Genomic DNA, 20513 nt, shown 5'->3' with positions numbered 1-20513 from the left:
GGGGTTGTATACCCAGATGACACCGCAGGCGGGATCTCCCAGGGCGCCCGCGCGGTTGCCTGAGTGGCGGCGAGCGGGGGGGAGGGATGTGGGAGGGAACTGGGGGCGTGGAAGTCGGCGTCCACGGGTGAACTACAAGTCCCAGAGTGCACTGCGCCTGGCCGGTCGCCACTCGCCCGGAAAGTGGTTCCGCTCGGGACCTCGCCCCGGAAGATAAGGCGGCTCACTTGCGTCGTGTTTCCTCTTTCAGCCGCGCTGCGGAACGGGTAAGTCGTGCTTGTGGGACTGCGGCCTCGGCACCATCCGTCGCCATCCGCGTCTTTAGGGCTTCCCGGGAGGCCGGCCCTCCCCTGAGAGGACGGCGGCGTGCGGTTGTGGAGGGAGTCGGCGGTGGCGGGCTCGGCGGCTTCTGGGGCGGGGTTGCGGGCAGCGGGGCTCGGTGGCGCGTGCCTGGCCTGCCTGGACGCTGACCATGAGCTGCCCCCAGACCCGCCGACATGGGCCGTGTGATCCGTGGACAGAGGAAGGGCGCTGGCTCAGTGTTCCGCGCGCATGTGAAGCACCGTAAAGGAGCCGCGCGTCTTCGCGCAGTGGACTTCGCCGAGCGGCACGGCTACATCAAAGGCATCGTGAAGGTGCGGGGACCGGCTGGGGCTGGAGGCAGGGGGGACGGGGCGCCAAGCTGGTACCCCTTGTTCACGCCGCTCCGGCCGGCAGGACATCATCCACGACCCGGGCCGCGGCGCACCCCTCGCCAAGGTGGTCTTCCGGGATCCCTACCGGTTTAAGAAGCGGACGGAGCTGTTCATCGCCGCCGAGGGCATCCACACGGGCCAGTTCGTGTACTGTGGCAAGAAGGGTTAGCCTCGCGACTGGGACGGAGAGTCCCCTCCGGTGGGGAGGGGCTGCGGGTGCTGCCTTAGGAGCTCACATCCTGAGCCGGTGTGGGAACATATCATGGGGATATCCGCGTGGTCAGACGAGTGCCTGTGGGTCGCTGCAGAGCTGTGGGGTCAAGCTGGACGTTGAATGGAAGTCTGGGGGCTGCCTAGAGCCAGGGGGTTCGCATTGCTTCTGGATTCCCTGATGGCCGGGTGCCACTTTTCTTCGCAGCCCAGCTCAACATTGGCAATGTCCTCCCTGTGGGGACTATGCCTGAGGGTACGATCGTGTGCTGCTTGGAGGAGAAGCCTGGGGACCGTGGCAAGCTGGCTCGGGCCTCAGGGAACTACGCCACTGTTATCTCCCACAACCCCGAGACGAAGAAGACCCGTGTGAAGCTGCCTTCCGGCTCCAAGAAGGTCATCTCTTCAGCCAACAGAGCCGTAGTTGGTGAGTACCAGGTAGTAGTTGAATGCTGAGGGCTGTGGGTGTACCGACTGGGAGACTTGGTTCCTAGAATCCTATTGCCTGTTCCTCTAAAGCTTGGGCTCTATAAGCTTGAGCTCATCTCAGGGTCTCTGAGTTGTCGAGCTTGTAAAGTGGGCTCAATAGCACCTGCTTCACTGCTGTCAGGGAGTTGAATGAGATTGGGATTAAGTCACCTAGGCCCTTGTTAGGCAGATTCCTTTACTTGCATACAGCTAGTTAACACGTCACAAAAGATGGGGTCAGGTGTTTATGAGTTTCTCAGAGACATCTACTGAGTGAGTGAAAAAGGATTTGAGTTTAGGTTAGCTCACTTCACGCTGGGCAACATCTTGGAATCCCTGTGCTGAACCCAGCCCCACACAGGATGCTCTAAGAATATGTCTGTAGAATAAGCAATGCTGAGATGGGAGCAGGTTGGGTCAATTGTCTTTTGGGGGTGGGGGATTCAGATTAAGTGACCTGCGTGGTGTGTCACATAGGTGGAAGGAGAGGGGGTTCATCAACCCACATTATGCAAGGGGCTCCCTAGGATGGGAGGTTGGTGGTGGTTTGCTTGGTGGTTGAATCCTGTATTGACTCCTGCATGAAGGTGTATGATTGAGTTCTAAAAGGTGTTTAGCATGGGTTAGGAATAGAGGTGCGTTGCTTGGGGATCCTGAGGTGTCTAATCCTCCCCTATAGGTGTAGTGGCAGGTGGTGGTCGAATTGACAAACCCATCTTGAAGGCTGGCCGTGCCTATCACAAATACAAGGCAAAGAGGAACTGCTGGCCACGAGTACGTGGTGTGGCCATGAATGTAAGTAGCCCACAAATTTGAGATGCGGTGTTCAAGGGATGTGTGTCCATGTAGTTGGGTAGACACGCCTTTATCTAGGAGTGTCCCCTCTCCGTATTCTAGGGGATCTGCTGTGGGAGAAACTTGGGTAGTGGTTTGCAGTCACAGGGCTGTTAATCCTGCCCCGGCTCTCGTGAAGCAGGTGGGATCACCCTCATTCTGACACCATCTTTCTTCTTGTAGCCTGTGGAGCATCCCTTTGGAGGTGGCAACCACCAGCACATCGGCAAACCCTCCACTATCCGCAGAGATGCCCCTGCTGGCCGCAAAGTTGGTCTTATTGCTGCCCGCCGGACTGGACGTCTCCGGGGAACCAAGACTGTGCAGGAGAAAGAGAACTAGGGCTATGGGGCTCAATAAAGTTTGTCCTTACGCCACTAGGCTGTGCCACTCCCATGGTTTCAGAGGGAGGGGTTACTGTTGGGAGATTGCTGTGGACCCCCCTGGTTGGTACAGGGAGGAGTAAGATGGAGTTGACCACCAGTGAATGGTGGAAGGGAAAGTCCACGGCTGAAGAAGAGGTGCAGGTGCTCTGGGCCAGAGCTTTGCTTCTCCATAGAGGGACCTAGGACCTGGCACTTAGGTAGGTGATTTGTCCTGTGACTTGCAGTGCTTGGATGTTAGAACCCATTTCACAAATGAGGAAACTGAAGAACAGGAAACCGGTTAGGACCCAGTCTGAGCCTGGTGTTCTGAACCATACTCTTATTCTGCCAGGGTCTGCTGGCAACACCCTTCTTTCCTGGGTGATGGTACAGCCGTAATGTAAATGTGTTCTTGTGCCTGGGGTGCCTGACTTGCAGGTGCCAACCTAGTGAGGGGAGGTGGTCTGCCTTGCACAGATAACTTGAAGGGTGGGGACTGGAAGAAAGGGAAACAGACAACCTATTCACAGCCAGAAAGGCTGTGACTGGCCTGACCATCTTCCCCTGCAAACCACTAGGAGTGGCCTGCGTGTGTCGTTCCCCTGCCCCCCCATGATGGGTGGTGAGTGGTTACTGCTGGAGTGGAGGGCCCTGGGTACTTGACCCTCTGGATTGAGGCTTCCTCTTTAGCCTGGTCGTGACAAGGTATTCTGGTTGGTGGGAGGCCGGTCCCAGGTACCTGTTGGGATTGCTGACCTATGCTGTATAAAGGGATGACAGCGCAGTGCATGTGTGGCAGCCCTAGACTGTGCCTACCTGCGTTGTCAACCTTGTTTTGGGCACTTCGAGGAGGTAGGTGAAAGGTTATGACTTTTCCCTGCAGTCAGAGATGGTCCCGAGAAGCTACACACTAAAAACACCAGAGAAGCCGACCGGCATTGCTGCTTGTTTGGTCATAAACCATGGCGTCTTGACTACGACAGGCTGAGTGTCCAGACCCCAGGGCAGCCTCAGGTGGAAGTCTTATCAGTGCTCAAACTGCCACCAATGAATGCAGTAGCTGCTGACCATTGTTCGTAATAGCACTCAGGGGACTGCCAGGTGGATGGCAGCAGGCAGGCTTAGGTGGGGTGTTTTCTTCATGCAGACCATGGATGGGTGCCAGTTGGCTAATGGCAGGAAGATGAGTTGGGTGGTTCCTGTTCTCATGGTACACACCTGTGAGCCTTACCCCATATTTTTTGTTTTCCTGATCCTGCTAGTGTGGGTCCCACCTGCCTCTTAGTGCCCAGCCTACCTAGGCAGGGAACAGGGCAAGGACCTGTTACCTTTTTTTTTTTTTTTTGAGTTGGAATCTCACTCTGTCACCCAGTCTGGAGTGCAGTGGCTGCTCCTGGCCACTGCAGCCTTGCCTGCTGGGCTCTGGCAATCCTTCCCCCTCAGCCTTCCAAGTAGCCGGAATTACAGGCATGTGCTACCACACCCGGCTGATTTTTTGATTTATTGTAGCGATGAGGTCTCGCCTGCCCAGGCGGGTCTCGAACCCGCGGGCTCAGGCAATCCACTCACCTCAGCCTCCCAAAGGCGCAGGATTACAGGCTGAGCTACAGAGCCCGACTGGACCTGTTTGCTTTTGAGATGGGCTCATCACGTCCAAACTGGTCTCAAGACTCCTGGTCTCTAGTGAACCTCCCATCTCGTGCTCCCCAGCACCTAGGGGACCTGATTTTGATCCTGAGTCCCAGTTAGAGGTAGAGAATGCAGGAGGGTAGCACTTAACTCCTGAAGGATAGAGGAGCATCTGGGAAGAGGGTATTGGGGAAACACTAGGTATGGCTGCTGTGGCCATAAGTGGCACTGCTTTTCTGCTCCCTTCTGGGCAAAGTGGATTCAGGCCTTGGCCAAGGGACCTGCCATCAGGATCTGCTCCAGAAACAGCTTCAGGTACTTGAGAATACTTTTTTGAGTTGGAGTCTCATTCTGTCGCCCAGGCTGGAGTGCAATGGCACGCTCATGGTTACTGCGACCTCGACCTGCTGGGCTCAGGCGATCCTTCTGCCTCAGCCTTCCAAGTAGCTGGAACTACAGGTGTGTGCCACCATGCCGAGCTAGTTTTCTGATTTTTATTGTAGAGATGAGGTCTTGCCAAGTTGCCAGGGCTGGTCCTGAGCCTGTGGGCTCAGGCAATCCTCTCACCTTGCCTCCCAAAGTGCTGGGATTATAGGCATGAGCCACTGCGCCCAGCTGAACACTTTTTTAGGGTGGACATGGGCCCGTCTATAGGGTTAGGTGTGGGGGCAACGGGTTAAGCCCTAAAACCGGCTAATTGGGGCAGTAAGCATCTCTCAACCCTGAGGAAGAGTAATTCCCAGCGCCTTTCTCTGTAAAGGCGTTTTTTGTTTTTCTTTTGTTTTCTTTTTTTGTTTTTTCTTTTCTTTTGAGTAGGGGTTTCACTCTATCACCCAGATTGGAGTGCAATGGCCGCTCCCGGCCACCGCAGCCTCGACCTGCAGGGCTCCGGATATCCTTCCGCCTCAGCCTTCCAAGTAGCTGGAACTACAGGCGCGCGCTACCACGCCTGGCTAATTTTTGATTTATTGTAGAGATGAGGTCTCGCCAAGTTGCCCAGGCAGATCTCGAACCCGCGGGCTCAGGCAATCCACTCACCTCAGCCTCCCAAAGTGCTGGGATTACAGGCTGAGCCACCGAGCCCGGCTTGAGCCTTTCTTAGTGGCGCCTTTTGGGGCTCACTAGGGAGAGAAATTCTCAGAAGGTAATAGTGTAATTTTTTTTTTCAAGTTGAATCTCACTCTGTCACCCAGGCTGCAGTGCAGTGGCACGCTTATGGCCACCGTAGCCACGACCTGCTGGGCTCAGGCGATCCTTTCTGCTTCAGCCTTCCAAGTAGCTGGAACTACAAGGCGTGCGCCACCACGTCCAGCTAATATTTTATTTGTTGTAGAGACGAAGGCTTGCCATTTTGCTCAGGTTGGTCTCGAACCCCTGAACTCAGGCAATCCTCTGGACCCCGCCTCCAGCTACTGTAATCTGTTCATCTTTGGTCACCAAAGCCTTTGACTATTGCCTCGGTTCTGAGGCCTCCGTGACATGTCTTCAGACTGCCACCTGGTGGCAGCGTTACCGATTTACGGTTTGCCATTCGCTGTCCGCCGAAGACCTACTGAGCTAGGGAGGCGGACAACCAAGACGCGGAGTCCTCGTTTCCCAGAGCGGCCCGAGCCGTGTTTCGCACAACGGTTGCGGGGATCTGCATGACGTCAGTTCCGCTTCGGTTTTGATTGGCGGGGCCTAAGGGCGACCCGGCCTGGTAGGGCCGGCACTCAGCTGCGGCGCTGCGGTGAGTGTGGGCCCGGCTGGGGTGCGGGTGGCTGTGGCCGCCGGGTCTCTGGCCTTGGAGCGCGGACGCTTCCCCGCGACTTGCCTCATGCCCTCTCCTCTCGCGCTGCTCCGGGCCGGGGTCCGGCCCGCCATTGGCAACACCTTGCCCCGGGGTCCCCTGACAAGGCCTCAAGCTCCGAGTGGTCTGCCTCGTTCTTCTCCCCACCCCGGGGTCGTTCCTTACCGGGCTCATCCCCTGCTGTAGAGGTCCCTTCGCAGGTTCCATGCCCTGTCCAGGGTTCCACCTCCTGCCTCGCGTCCTCTGTCCCACAGGATGGCTTCTGCCTCCCGGGGTGACCCGGAGCCCCTTACTCCTAGTGCTCCGAAGCCTTCCCCTACCCAGCTGTCCCCAACTCCTCTTTCCTGTCAACTCGTAAGCAGCAGACTCGCTCGTCCATCAGTTCTCCCCATTTGCCTCCACTCCCCCTGCAGATCCTGCCCCTCTTTTTTCCCTCGGCTCATTCCAAAATGCTCATCCCCCTGGATGTACCTTTCTTTCTTTCTTTTTTTTTTTTCTGAGTTGGAGTCTCTCTCCGTCGCCCAGGCTGGAGTGCAGTGGCACGCTCACGGCCACCCCAGCATCGACCTGCTGGGCTCCGGCGATCCTTCTGCTGCAGCTTTCCAAGTAACCGGAACTGCAGGCGTGCGCTACCGTGCCCTGCTAATTGTTTTTAGTTTACTGTAGAGACTAGGTTTCGAACCTGCAGGCTCAGGCAATCCACTCGCCTCAGCTCCCAACGGGCTGGGATTACAGGATGAACCACTGAGCCCAGCCTGGATGTACCTTTTCTCCATCCCGTCATCTTTTAGCTTCTGGCGCTCCCGCAGCCAAGCAACCAGGTTTTGTTTCTCATTTTTCAAGGGTTGAACCTTTGTTTGCTCCTTGTCTTGTGCTGCTTAATATACCTATTTATAGCCTGGCGTGGTGGTGCTTGCCTGTAGTCCCAGCTTCTATATAAAAGAAACTATTTTTCTGAGAAAGTTTTAAAATAAAAGGAAGTACAGAGAATGAGTTATCAAACACCAGTGACTGGGAATGCCAGTCCTCATTTTGCCACATGTGTTTCAATGTATTTTATATATTGTCTTTGCCTTATGCCTTCTATTGTTTTTGATCTCCTTTTCTTTCTTAGTCCTTAACATTTTGTCTTTATTCTTCCAAAGTAAAGTGAATGAGTATTGTCCTTCTCCTCTTGAATGATACAACTTAGCATGCCATGGAAGAGGAGGAGGGTAGATGACCTGAGAGCAGCAAGCAGTAGGGTTGGAAATGGGGAAAGGCAGCCCCAGGAAAGAGCAGTCTGCCTGGGAGGCCAATAGTGCTGCATTGGGATGGGTAAGGGTGGAAGGCAGGCAGGGTTTATGTTGTTTATGGCAGCACCAAGTGGCCTGAGCTATGGAAGAAGGGGCCAAGCTGGGCCTCCATGTGCTCTTTTCTCTTATCTCAGTACCTGAGTGACCAGCTCCTGCCCACTGCCCTCAGAAAGCCTAGAGCACAGGCAATGGCAGCCTTGTTCCTGTCTGCCCCACTGCAGGTGAGTATCTGTTGTCCTGGGAGGTGTGATAGCTTCGCCTAGGGCTTCCCTTGGCAAACACTGTCAAGTATCTCTAGTCTGGGGTGCTGATATCAAAGGAGGGGTGGCCCTGGAACCTATATTCTCCCACCCCTGCTGCTGTTACTCCTTGGGACACATTAACTGGCTCAGCAGCAAGTGGGTCAGGCCACCCCCTGTGCTACTGTTCTCAGCATGCTTCTGCTGCTTCCCTGATCCCTGGTGCCCACTCTGAGCCACATTCAGGCTGCAGCATTCCCTGTCTTTTCCAGGCTGAGGTGACCTTCGAGGATGTGGCTGTGCTTCTCTCCCGGGAGGAGTGGGGCCGTTTGGGCCCTGCTCAGAGGGGCCTCTACAGGGATGTGATGCTGGAGACCTATGGGAACCTAGTCTCACTGGGTAAGACCCTTCACTGGGACTCAGTTCTGGGAACAGCCCTGGGGACTGACTTGGTAGGGACTGGGCTGGGGACCTTACTCCTGCACCCAGAGATGGGTGATGCTGACTCTTGTCTAGGTAGGTACCTGCTCTGAGAAGAGGAAGGGAAGGACAGTTCTGGGAACTTCCTGAGTCAGCCCTTCTCAAGTCTAAATTCCCAGAGGAGACAGGCCTCCCACTCCAGATCTGAGGCAGACTCCTTCCCAAGAGGAGTTCTGCACCTCCTAGTAGAGTGAACTCCTGAGCTCTTGTTCCTTTGTGCTCAGGCCTTCATCTTCATGACCATCTGCAACCCAATCTCAGCCCACTCCAGAGAGAGTCCAAGCTTCTGTCACCCCTCTACCTGTGCTTCTCCTCCCGCTACAGCCCTGGGATGAAGTGGTGCTAGGTGCAGCTCTGCATCCTTGATACCAATCCCAGGCCATGTCTCTTTTCCAGGAACAGGACATGCAGGTCCCAAGCCTGGGGTGATCTCGCAGTTGGAACGAGGGGATGAGCCATGGGTCCTGGATGGACAGGGTGCCTCGGGGAGAGAGCATCTGAGAGTCACCAGCTCAGGTGCGTGAGGGGATCTGCCTCCCCAAATGGGTGAGGATTAGTTGGGTCCAAGATACATGGCTAATAACTCGGGAGTTTGGGGGGAAGATAGATCAGGTCTAGCATGAGATGCCTGAGAGTGGCCTTTGCTGAAGCCCAAATCGCCTCTGTCAGCTTGGTGCCTCAATGGGGAAATTCTTGAGCAGAATCTTCTAGAAAGGTTGGGAGTGTTGTGGAAGAAAATAGGGAAGGCCATTCCAGACAGGCGTGGTGTATAGAGGTGAGTGAATGCAGACCAGGGATGCTATGAGGGGAGGTGAGGGCCTACAGGCCCTGGCAGAATTCTGCCCTCCAGAGCTTACGCCTTACAAGGAAGGCCAGACAGTGAAGGTGTAGTGGTGGAAACCATTGCTTTATTTCCCTATTTCTTTATTTTTGTTTTAGATTTAGGGGGTGCACATGTGTGTTAGTTACATTGGTGTATTGTTTAGTAGTGGGGATTGGGTCTCAGGTAGCTCATTCCCCAGAGAATGAACATTGTGCCCCGTAGGTAGTTTCTAAACCCTAATCCCCAGTTCCTTTTGCTCCCCTCCCCCTTATTGGTATCCCCAGTGTCTATTACTTTTATCTTTGTGACCATTTAGCTCCCACATATGAGTGAGAACGTATGATGTTTGATTTTCTATTTCTGAGTTAGCTCGCTTCATTTCCCTCTCTTCTAAATTAACCCATTATGGGAAAGTGAGAGAATATACTTCACTCTGAATCTTACCACCTAGACACAGTTGTATTTTAGTATATTCCTTTCTGTTCCTTTTCTAGCACTGGCTTTTCAATACTCATGTACGGACACTGTTTAGTAACAGGAATGACCCCTGTGCTCTGCTGTGCTGCCTGCTGTTTACTAAATGTATTTCTATTTCTGTGCATAGGAGTCTTGTTCAGGCTCTCAGTGCTAACCGGAATGTTGTCTGATTTCCCTGCATGGACAGCTGTAATGGTCATCTTTTTGCACATGTCTGATGTCCCAGGAAGGAACTGCCGGCTTAAAGGACTTAATTTTTCTTTTGTAAATTTGCTTATTTGAATGTGAATACTAATAGAGGACAAACCCTAAATTTACAGCTCAGGGAATTTTTATGAAAAACCATCCTCTAGATCAAAATACAGAATGTTTCCAGCTCCCCAGGGATTCCCTGGCCTGCCTCCTCTGTCATTTCCCACTCCTTCTTTCTTTCTGACTCCTGTCATGAGAGGCTGCTTTGCTCCTTTGGATTTTTCTGTCTGGACTCATGCAGGGCACCTTTTGCTGAACATTGTGAGAGCTGTTTGTGTTCGTGGAGCAGCAGTTTGGTCTGTTTTGTTGTCAGAAGATATTCTATAGCGTGAACATACCATGATTTATATTCCCTTCTACTTGTGGAGGACATTTAGTTGTCTTCAATTTGGAGTTGTACAGAAATTGCTGTGGACATTCTTGTGCATGTATCTCTCTGGTGCACAGAATGTGTTTCTGGGGATGTGTACCTGGGAGTGGACTCACTGGGTCAGTGTATTCATAGATCAGCTTTAGGCTGATGCTGTGATACTGTCTTCCAAAGCAGTGAGTGAGCACTGTCTGCTGCATATATTGGTGATACGGGCATTCAACCCCTGTTCGTGTGCAGTGCAGGGCCAGGCAAGGAGTAGAAGGACAGCCCTCTTAGGACTGGAAAGGGAGCAATGATAAAAGTGGCCCCATCATAAACTGCTTGCACCTGAGACTCACTGTTCTGGGCACTGGGCTGAATGCTTGATGGTCAGTCTGTTAATTATTTCATTCTCATGATAGTGTCTTACGGTAGCAGCTGATATGACCTGTGTTCTTCAGATGGGGAAACCAAGGCTCAGAAAAGTAGGTTTGTTGCCTTAGGTCACTCAGCTGGCAAGTGGAAGCTAGGACTGATCAATCCTGAGTATGGCTGCTGGTGTCAGTCTCAGAGGGACTGTGTGGCAGGACCCCTCTTGGGTATTTGTCACTGTCCATTTTGGAGGAGTGGCCACTCCAGGAGAAGTATGGTGTGTGTCAGTTGAAGAAGGAGGGAATGGATTTTTAAGGTGTCAGGAAGTGTTTCATGTAGGTGTCTTGAGTTTAAGGTGTTGGTGGCTGACCCAGATGGTCTTTTGGCCCCCAGGTACAGCCCTGGGAATGGATGTGGATTGCTATGGAGAGCCAAGGAGCCCTGGTCTGTGTGTTCTACCCTTCCTCCTGTGGAGTTGGCATTCTACCCTCCCAGGAAGGCAGCTGTCTTTTCTGCCATGGACTTTGAGATGGCCTAGATTTGCTTGGCCTTAGTCTTTTTTTTTTTTTGAGTTAGAGTCTCACTCTGTCACCCAGACTGGAGTGCAGTGGCACGTTCCCGGCCACTGCAGCCTCGACCTGCTGGGCTCTAGTGATTCTTCCACCTCAGCCTTCCAAGTAGCCGGAAGTACAGACGCGCGTTACCACACCCGGTAATTTTTGATTTATCATAGAGCCGAGATCTCGCCAAGTTGCCTGGGTGGGTCTAGAACCCATGGGCTCAGGCAATCCACTTGACTCGCCCTTCCAAAGTGCTGGGATTACAGGCTGAACCACTGAGCCTGTCGGCCTTAGTCTTTTTATCTGTCAAAGTCCTCTGTGATTTTCAGGGTTCCTCCTTGCTCTGGTTTTCATGGTGCTGTAAATACTTTGTCTTCTGTCCTTTGGCAGAGTCATGTTCTACAGTCCCATGCAGACAGTGAGGCAGAGTGTGAAAGTTAGTTTGTTGGGCCTGGGTTTAGATGCTCACACTACTATGTGACTATGCCCCTGGGTAAGGTCCTTAAGCCTCTGAGCTCCATGCTGTTGCCTGTAAGGGTGTTGTGACTTTGGAGATGACCAAACTGGTAATTCACAGGTGGTCAGAAGCATCTTCATGCTTTTCTTCCAGAGTCAGAACAGGTGACCCGTAGATATTTTGTTTGTTGTTTCAGTTTGTGAGACCAGGACTGAGTACAAGGAGTTGACTTCATGGGAAACATTTGATGAGCAAGAACTGGACCATCTCAGGGGGATTTTTTCCCAGGGACCTGAACCAGTAGAAGCCTATGATCATGTCAGGAAGTTGGAGGGGAGCCTGGGCAAGCCGGTGGAGCAGAGAGGCCCAAGGCCAGTGACACTGACTACCAGAGAGAGCAACTGGGAGTCTGGGGGAAACCTCAGGTTGGGATCAAGTCCTATCCCTGATCAGAGACCTCACAAGTGTGATATATGTGAGCAAAGTTTTGAACAGAGATCATACCTCAACAACCATAAACGTGTACACAGGTCAAAAAAACCAAATATAGTTCATGATTCTGGGGAAATCTTCAATGCAAACTTAGTTGTTAAAGAAGATCAGAAAATTCCTACTGGGAAAAAATTGCATTATTGTGGTTACTGTGGGAAGACATTCAGGTACAGTGCCAACCTTGTCAAGCACCAGCGGCTTCACAGTGAAGAGAAGCCCTACAAATGTGATGAGTGTGGGAAAGCCTTCAGCCAGAGCTGTGAGTTCATTAATCACCGAAGGATGCACTCAGGGGAGATCCCCTACCGGTGTGATGAGTGTGGGAAGACATTCAATAGGAGGCCCAACCTCATGAAGCATCAAAGAATTCACACTGGGGAGAAGCCCTATAAGTGTGGCGAGTGTGGGAAACACTTTAGCGCCTACTCTTCCCTTATTTATCACCAGAGAATCCACACTGGAGAGAAACCCTATAAATGTAATGACTGTGGGAAAGCCTTTAGTGATGGCTCAATCCTCATCCGACATCGACGGACTCACACTGGTGAAAAACCATTTGTGTGTAAGGAATGTGGCAAAGGCTTTACCCAAAGTTCTAATCTTATCCAACATCAGAGAATTCACACCGGAGAGAAACCCTATAAATGTAATGAATGTGAGAAAGCCTTCATCCAAAAAACCAAACTTGTTGAGCATCAGAGAAGCCACACTGGAGAAAAGCCCTATGAATGTAACGACTGTGGCAAAGTTTTCAGCCAGAGCACCCACCTCATTCAGCATCAGAGAATTCACACAGGAGAGAAGCCCTACAAATGCAGTGAGTGTGGGAAGGCCTTCCACAATAGTTCTAGACTCATTCACCATCAAAGGTCACACCATGGAGAAAAGCCTTACAAATGCAGCGACTGCAAGAAAGCCTTCAGCCAGAGTACGTACCTGATTCAGCATCGGAGGATCCACACTGGAGAGAAGCCCTACAAGTGCAGTGAGTGTGGGAAAGCCTTCCGGCACAGTTCCAACATGTGTCAGCATCAGAGGATTCACCTGCGGGAGGACTTCACCATGTGATGGTGGAGGAAGATCTGAGGGCAGAGTCCTATTGAGCACTTCCTTCATGTGCCCCTAACACCTACCCCTGCCCTTTATTTATTGTTCACAGGGTGAAAGGGCAGTTCTGTCTAATTAAAGAAAACTTTTTTTAAACCAAAAGCCGTGCATGTTCATTTTAGAGCGGTGACAGAGAAAAGTGGGCAAAAAAGCTCATTTATTCTCCCCACTTAGAGGATTCATTGCTACTGACTTAGAATGTCTCCTTTCATACACACTGGAGAGGATTTTTTAAAGAAAATACTGTTTTGCTTATTCTCATAAGACCTAGGATCTTCACCTTTTCTGTCTCCTTAATATCAGAAAATTCACACTGGAAAGAACTCCACATAGTTTTACATATTGTAAATAAGAATTTAATGCATTTTGACTTTCCTATGTCACTTAATAGAGTTGAAGTTGCCTTTTTATTTGTGGTAAAATTTACATTACATAAAATTTACCATTTTAATAATTTTTAAGTATCCAGCTCACTGGCGTTAAGTACATTTGCAGTGTGTAACTATTTCCACTGTGTATTTCTAGGACTGTTTTATTATCTCAAACAGAAACTCTGTACCTATTAAACAATAACTTCATTCTCCCCTTCTCCCCACTGCTGATAACCTCAATTCTGTTTTCTGTCTCTGAATTTGCATATTCTAGGAACCTCTTATGAGTAGAATCATATATTGTGTCCTTTTATGTCTGCCTTAGTTTATTTAATGTAATGTTTTAAAGTTTTGTCCATGTTGTATTCTGTGTCAGAACTCCATTTCTTTTTATAACTGAATAGTATTCCATTGTATGTATATTATACCACATTTGCTAATTCATTCATCTGTTGTTGGAAACTTGGGTGTTTCCACCTTTTGTGAATAATACCGGTGTGAACATTGGTATAAAAATATGTGTCGAATCCCTACTTTAAGTACTTTTGGGTATATACCTAGGAGTGAAATCACTGGGTCATATGGTAATTATTTAACTTTTTGAAGAATGGTCAAATTGTTTTCCACAGTAGCTGCACTGTTTTACATCCCCACTAGCAATGCACAAAGGTTTCAATTTTTCCTTGCCAAAACTTGTTATTTCTGCTTTTTTGATAACAGCCATCTAAATGGGTCTGAAGTGTTATCTCATTGCGATTTTGATTTGAATTTCCCTAATGTTGAAAATATACTGTTTGTATATTTTCTTTTTTTTTTCCAGCACATGCCTGTAGTTCCACCTACAGCATGTGGAAGGCAGAGGAGTGTTTGCATATCTTCATTCTTTTTTTTTAAGAGACAAGGTCTTGCTTTATTGTCCAGGCTGGAATGCAGTAACCTGATCATAGCTCACTGCAGCCTTGACTTCCTGGGCTCAAGTGATCCTCCTGCCTCAGTCTCCTGAGTAGCTAGAACTACAGGAACACCACCACACTTGACTGTTTTAAATATTTTATGGAGACAGGGTCTCACTATGTTGCCCAGACTGGTCTCAACTACTAGATTCAAACAGTTGTTCCACCTTGGCCTCTCAAGGTTTTGTAATTACATGCATGAGCCACTGTGCTGGCCTATTTGTATTATTTTCTTAGGAGAAAAATCTATTGAAGTCCCTTGCTTTTTTTTTTTGAGTCAGAATCTCACTCTGTTGCTGGGGCTGTAGTGCAGTAGCGTGATCATGGCTTGCCAAAGCCTCAACCTCCTGGGCTCAGGCGATCCTTCCATCTTAGTCTTCCAAGTGTCTGAGAATACAGGTGCAAACCATTATGCCCAGCTATTTTTTTTTTTTTATATAGAAATGAGGTCTCACTGTGTTGCTTAGGCTGGTCTTGAACTTCTGGGCTCAAGCAATCCTGCCTTGGCCTCCCAGTGTGCAGAGATTAAAGGCGTAAGCCACTGTTCCCAGCCATTTTTTGCCCATTTTTGAATTGGGTTCTTTGTTTTTTGTTGTTGAATTGAAAGATTTATATATCCTGGATATTAATCTCTTATCAGATATATGGTTTGCAAATGTTTTATTCTGTAGGTTGTCTTTTCACTCTGATAGTGTTTTCTGGTGCACAAAAGTTTCAATTTTGATGAAGTTCGATTAACCTATTATTTGTTGCCTTTCCTTTAAGTGTCATGCAAGAAGTCATTGTCAATTCTAAGGTCATGAAGCTTTTCTACTATATTCTCTTCAAATAGTTTTAAGCCTAGTATTTTGCTCTATGATACTTTTTTTTTGGAGTCTCACTCTGTCGCCCAGGCTAGAGTGCAGTGGCACACTCACGGCCACTGCAGTCTCGACCTGCTGGGCTCAGGCGATTCCTCTGCCTCTGCCTTCCAATTAATTGGAACTATAGGCATCTGCTATCACATCCAGCTAATTTTTTGATTTATTGTAGAGATGAGGTCTCTCCAAGTTGCCCAGGCTGTTCTTGAACCTGTGGGCTCAGGTATTCCCTTCACTTTGGCCTTCCAGAGTGCTGGGATTACAGTCTTGAGCCGCCACACCCAGCCTGTGATATATTTTGAACTAATTTTTACATATGGTATACCATAATGGTCCAGCTTCATTCTTGAATATCGAGTTTTTCCAGCAATATCTGTTGAATAGACTTTCCTTTCCCAATTTAATAGTGTATTCAGAATAACACGATACTACAAACTGGGTGTCTTGGCCTAAACAACAGAAATTTATCACTTCCAGAGGCTGGGAAGTCCCAGATAAGGTGTTGGCCTATTTAATTCCTGATGAGGGTCTTTTTCTGCTTGTAGATGGCTGCCTTCTGCTACGTCCTCACTTGCTAGAGAGAGATTTCTCTCTCTTATAAGGGAATCAGCCCTATTGGGTTAGAGCCCCACCTTTTTTTTTTTTTGAGTTGGAGTCTCACTCTGTCACCCAGACTGGAATGCGTGGCTGCTCCCGGCTACCGCAGCCTCGACCTGCTGGGCTCCGGCAATCCTTCCGCCTCAGCCTTCCAAGTAACTGGAACTACAGGCATGCGTTACCATGCCTGGCTAATTTTTTTGATTTATTATAGAGATGAGGTCTCGCCAAGTTGCCCAGGCAGGTCTCGAGCCCGCGGGCTCAAGGCAGTCTACTCACCTCAGCCTCCCAAGGCGTGGGATTACAGACTGAGCCACCGAGCCTGGCTGAGCCCCACCTTTATGACCTTATTTAGCCTTTGTAACCTTCTTCCAGGCACTGTCTCCAAATATAGTCATGCTGGGGGTTGGGGCTTCAATTTAATGAATTTGGGTGGAATACATATTTTCAATCCATGACAAAATCAATTGATCATATACACAAGGGTTTATTTCTGGGCTCTATTGTATTCCATTTGATTTGCCTATCTTATGACAGTACCACATTATTATTGTAGCTTTGTAGTAAGTTTTGAAATCAAGAAGTATGAATCCTCCAGCTTTGTTATTTTTTAAGACTGTTTTGGCTATTTGAGTCACTTGAGATTCCATATGCACATAGGATGAGTTTTTCTGTCTGTGCAGGAAACCACCATTGGGATTTTGATAGGTATTATGTTGAATCTGTAGACCACTGTTCCACAGTGGGCAGGTCTATGCAAATGTGTCCCCACAGTCAGGAAGCTGAGAGGTCAAAGAAAAATGCTAACAAACTCATTTTCTTTTTGTTTTTGAGTTGGGACCTCACTCTGTCACCCAGGCTAGAGTGCAGTGGCATGATCACACTTAACACAGCCTTGACCTGGGCTCAGGCAATTCTCCCGCCCTTGAGGGAGTCCTGAGTAGCTCAGGCTACAGGTGTGCACCACTACACCTGGCTAAAAGTCCAGTTTCTTAGAAACATTTAATAGGGACTTACAAACAGAAGCTATGTCTGTGTCTTGGGCAGTGGCAAGACAAGATCGTGGGTTCCTGTGTTATCACCCTCCAGACCTAGGACTTATATACCATAAAAAAAGGGTATATGTGATTCAGAAGGGATATGTAGGATAAATGAAATACATTAACATCAAGGTTGTTCTGGCCTAAAGACAAAATTTACAGTAAGTACATGCTCTTACACAAGGAACAATAGATAAACTGGAAATCTTAAGAAGCCTTCTTGGAACTGGGGTTAGAAGTCAACATGGTAGATTAGCGTCCAAGATAGAGTTGTTTTGATCTCTACAGTCACTTTGGGTAGTATTGTCAACATTACTAAGTCTTCCAATCCATGAGCATTGGGGGATGTATTTTCATTTATTTATGTGTTCTTTTTTTTTGAGTCGGAGACTCTGTCACTCAGGCTGGAGAGCAGTGGCACACTCACGGCCACTGTAGTAGCCCCGACCTGCTGGGCTTAGGCGATCCTTCCACTTAAGCCTTCCAAGTAGGTGGAACTACAAGCCTGCGCCACCATGCCCAGTTAATTTTTTGATTTATTATAGAGATGAGGTCTCACCAAGTTGCCCAAGCTGGTCTTGAATCCATGGACTTGGGCAATCCTCTCACCTCAGCCTTCCAAAGTGCTGGGATTATAGGCGTGAGCCACCATGCCCAGCAAGCTTTCCAGTGATCTTATGTAGTCTTCAGTGTGTGAGGCTTTGTTTCTTGGTTAAATTTATTCCCAAGTATTTTATTCATTTTAGTGCTACTGTGAGTTGATTTGTTTTCTTAATTTCATTTTTGAATTACAACTGATTTTTGAATCTTGAATTTGTACACTGCAACTTTGCTGAATTTATCTGTTAGCTCTTACAGTTTCTTTGTGCAATCTTTAGGGTTTTCTACATATAGGATATGCCACCTGTGAACCAAGATAGTTTTACTTCTATTCCAGTTTGGATGCTTGTTATTTCTTTTTCTTGCCTAACTGCTCTGGCTAGAACTTTCATTACTATGTTGAATAAAAGTAGCAAAAGTAGGCATCCTTGTTGTTCCTGATCTTAAAGTTTTCAGTCTTTCCCCATTGTATATGATGCTAGGTTTTTTCATATATAGCCTTTATCATGTTGAGGAATTTTCCTTCTAGTCCTAGTTTATTGCATATTTTAATCATGAAACTGTTAAAAAAAATTTTTTTTGAGTTGGAGTCTCACTCTTTGTTGCTCAGGCTGAAGTGCAGTGGCACGCTTACGGCCACCGCAGCCTCGACCAGCTGGACTTAGGCGACCTGCTGGGCTTAGGTGATCCTTCTGTCTCAGTCTTCCAAGTAGCTGGAACTACAGACACATGCCACCATGGTCGGCTAGTTTTTTGTGATTTATTGTAGAGATGAGGTCTCACCAAGTTGTCCAGGCTGCTCTCGAACCCCCAGGCTCAGGCAATCCTTTCGCCTCGGTCTCCCAAAGTGCTGGAATTGCAGACTGAGCCACCATGCCTGGCTGACAGTGTTAAATTTTGTCAAATGCTTTTTCTGCTTCAATGAGATGATCGAGTGCTTTTTCCCCCTTCATTCTATTAATGTGATATATTATATTGATTGATTTTCATGTTGACCATCCTTGCATTCTGGGAATAAATCCCACTTGGTCATGATGTATAATCGTTTGAATATGCTTTTGAAATTGTTGTACTAGTATTTTGTCGAAGATTTTTGGCATTAGTATTCATAAGGAATATTGATCTGTCATTTTCTTGCAGTGTCTTTGTCAGTTTGGTATCAGAGTAATGCTGCCCTGATAGAATGAGTTACAAAGTGTTCCCTCCTCTTTAATTTTTTGGAAGAATTTTAGAAGGATTAATTCTTCTTTAAATGTTTGGTGGAATTCACCAGTGAAGCCATCCAATTGAAGGCTTTTCTTTGTTGGAAGCTTTTAGATTATCGGTGGATTATTATTGATAATCAATATTGATTATTTGATTATCTCCTTACTAGTTATGTCTGTTTATATTTTCAATTTCTTCATTAGTCAGTATTGGTAGATTGTTTCTAGGAATTTTTCTGTTTCGTCTAGGTTCTCTAGTTAGTTGGTGTAAAATTATTTGTAGTATTATCTTATAATCCTTTTTATTTCTGTAAGTTTTATAGTAATGTTCCCATTTTCATTTCTGTTTTAGTAGTCTGGATCTTACCTATTTTGTTCTTAGTCAGTCTAGCCAAAAGTTTGTCAATTTCATTGATTTTTTCTTTTTCTTTCTTTCTTTTTTTTTTTTTGAGTTGGAGTCTCACTCTGTTGCCCAGACTAGAGTGCAGTGACATGCTCCCAGCCACCACAGCCTCGACCTGCTGGGCCCCGGCGATCCTTCCACCTCAGCCTTCCGAGTAGCCGGAATTACAGGCATGCGCTACCACACTCGGTTAATTTTTTGATTTATTGTAGAGATGAGGTCTCACCAAGTTGCCCAGGCGGGTCTTGAACCCGCGGGCTCAGGCAGTCCAGTCACCTCAGCCTCCCAAAGTGCGGGATTACAGGCTGAGCCACCAAGCCTAGCTTCATTGATCTTTTCAAAGAACCAGTGTTTAATTTTGTTGACTTTTTTTTCTCTATGGTTTTGATTTTCTATTTTATTTTTCTTCACTCTAATCTTTGTTATTTCCTTTCTTCTGTTATCTTTGGGTTTAGTTTGCTTTTCTTTTTCCAGTTCCTAAAGATCTACCATTAAGTTACTGATTTTAGAACTATCTTCTTTTTTTTTTTTTTTTGAGTTGGGGTCTCACTCTGTTTCTCAGACTGGATTGCAGTGGCACAATCATGGCTCACCGCAGTCTTGAACTCTTGAGCTCAAGTGATCCTCTGGGCTCAGCTTCCTGAATAGCTGGGATTGTAGACATGCAGCACCGCACTCAACTAATTTTTTGATTTTTTTGTAGAGGCTGGGACTATAGGCATGCACCACCACACTCAACTAATTTATTAATTTTTTTTTTTTAGAGACAAGGTCTCACTATGTTGCCTAGGCTAGTCTTGAACTCCTGGGTTCACACTATCCCATCTTGGCCTCCCAAAGTGCTGGAATTACAGACGTGAGCCACCATGCATGGCCTATCTTCTTCTTTTTTTTTTTTTTTGAGTTAAAGTCTCACTCTGCTGCCCAGGCTGGGGTGCAGTGGCACACTTACAGCCACCGCAACATCAACCTACTGGACTCTGGCGCTCCTTCTGCCTCAGCCTTCCAAGCAGCTGGAACTACAGGCGTGTGCTACCATGCCCAGCTAATTTTTTTGGGATTTATTGTAGAGATGAGGTCTCTCCAAGTTGCCTGGGCTGGTCTCGAACCTGTGGGCTCAGGCAATGCACTTGCCTCAGCCTCCCAAAGTGCTAGAATTACAGGCTGAGCCATTGAGCCCAGCCGATCTATCTTCTTTTTAATGCATGTGTTTGCAGTTATAAATTTTCCTCTAAGCATTGTTTTCACTGCATCTTGTAAGTTTTGATATGTTGTGCATTCATTTTCTTTTTTTTTTTTTTTTTTTTTTGAGTTGGAGTCTCACTCTGTCATCCAGACTGAAGTGCAGTGGCCACTCCCGGCCACCGCAGCCTCCACCTGCTGGGCTCCGGCGATCCTTCTGCCTCAGCCTTCCGATTAGCTGGAGTTACAGGCACACGCTACCACGCCCGACTGGTTTTTTGATTTATTGTAGAGATGAAGTCTCGCTGTCCAGGCGGGTCTCAAACCTGCGGGCTCAGGCAATCCACTCACCTCAGCCTCCCAAAGGCGCGGGATTACAGGCTGAGCCACTGAGCCCAGCTAGTGC

At 48.2% G+C, this 20513-nt stretch overlaps 2 protein-coding genes across 4 annotated transcripts; both read left to right on the top strand.

The window, feature by feature from the left end:
• The first annotated feature begins 202 nt into the window (after window positions 1-202).
• Window positions 203-2585, top strand: RPL8 (ribosomal protein L8). The gene is made up of 6 exons (XM_008061846.1): window positions 203-266; window positions 488-635; window positions 718-859; window positions 1114-1332; window positions 2053-2168; window positions 2391-2585. Exons 2-6 carry the CDS (start codon window positions 498-500, stop codon window positions 2547-2549), a joined length of 774 nt encoding a protein of 257 aa, XP_008060037.1. The 5' UTR covers window positions 203-266; window positions 488-497; the 3' UTR covers window positions 2550-2585.
• A 3326-nt stretch (window positions 2586-5911) lies between these two features.
• ZNF34 (zinc finger protein 34) lies at window positions 5912-12998 on the top strand. Of its 3 annotated transcripts, XM_008061845.1 has the most exons (5): window positions 5912-5930; window positions 7420-7506; window positions 7797-7923; window positions 8401-8520; window positions 11494-12998. In XM_008061845.1, exons 2-5 carry the CDS (start codon window positions 7474-7476, stop codon window positions 12855-12857), a joined length of 1644 nt encoding a protein of 547 aa, XP_008060036.1. In that variant the 5' UTR covers window positions 5912-5930; window positions 7420-7473; the 3' UTR covers window positions 12858-12998. The 3 variants fall into 3 exon arrangements, with proteins under 3 accessions (XP_008060036.1, XP_008060035.1, XP_021570029.1); XM_008061844.1 differs by lacking the exon at window positions 5912-5930 and having other exon boundaries at window positions 7364-7506; XM_021714354.1 differs by lacking the exons at window positions 5912-5930; window positions 8401-8520 and having other exon boundaries at window positions 7364-7506.
• Window positions 12999-20513: the final 7515 nt, after the last annotated feature.

This window comes from Carlito syrichta, unplaced genomic scaffold (genome assembly GCF_000164805.1).
Source record: "Carlito syrichta isolate Samal-C Ts95f unplaced genomic scaffold, Tarsius_syrichta-2.0.1 Scaffold305629, whole genome shotgun sequence".
NCBI lineage: Eukaryota > Metazoa > Chordata > Mammalia > Primates > Tarsiidae > Carlito > Carlito syrichta.
Note: the sequence above shows the minus strand (reverse complement) of the source record. Positions and strands in the feature narration are given on the sequence as shown.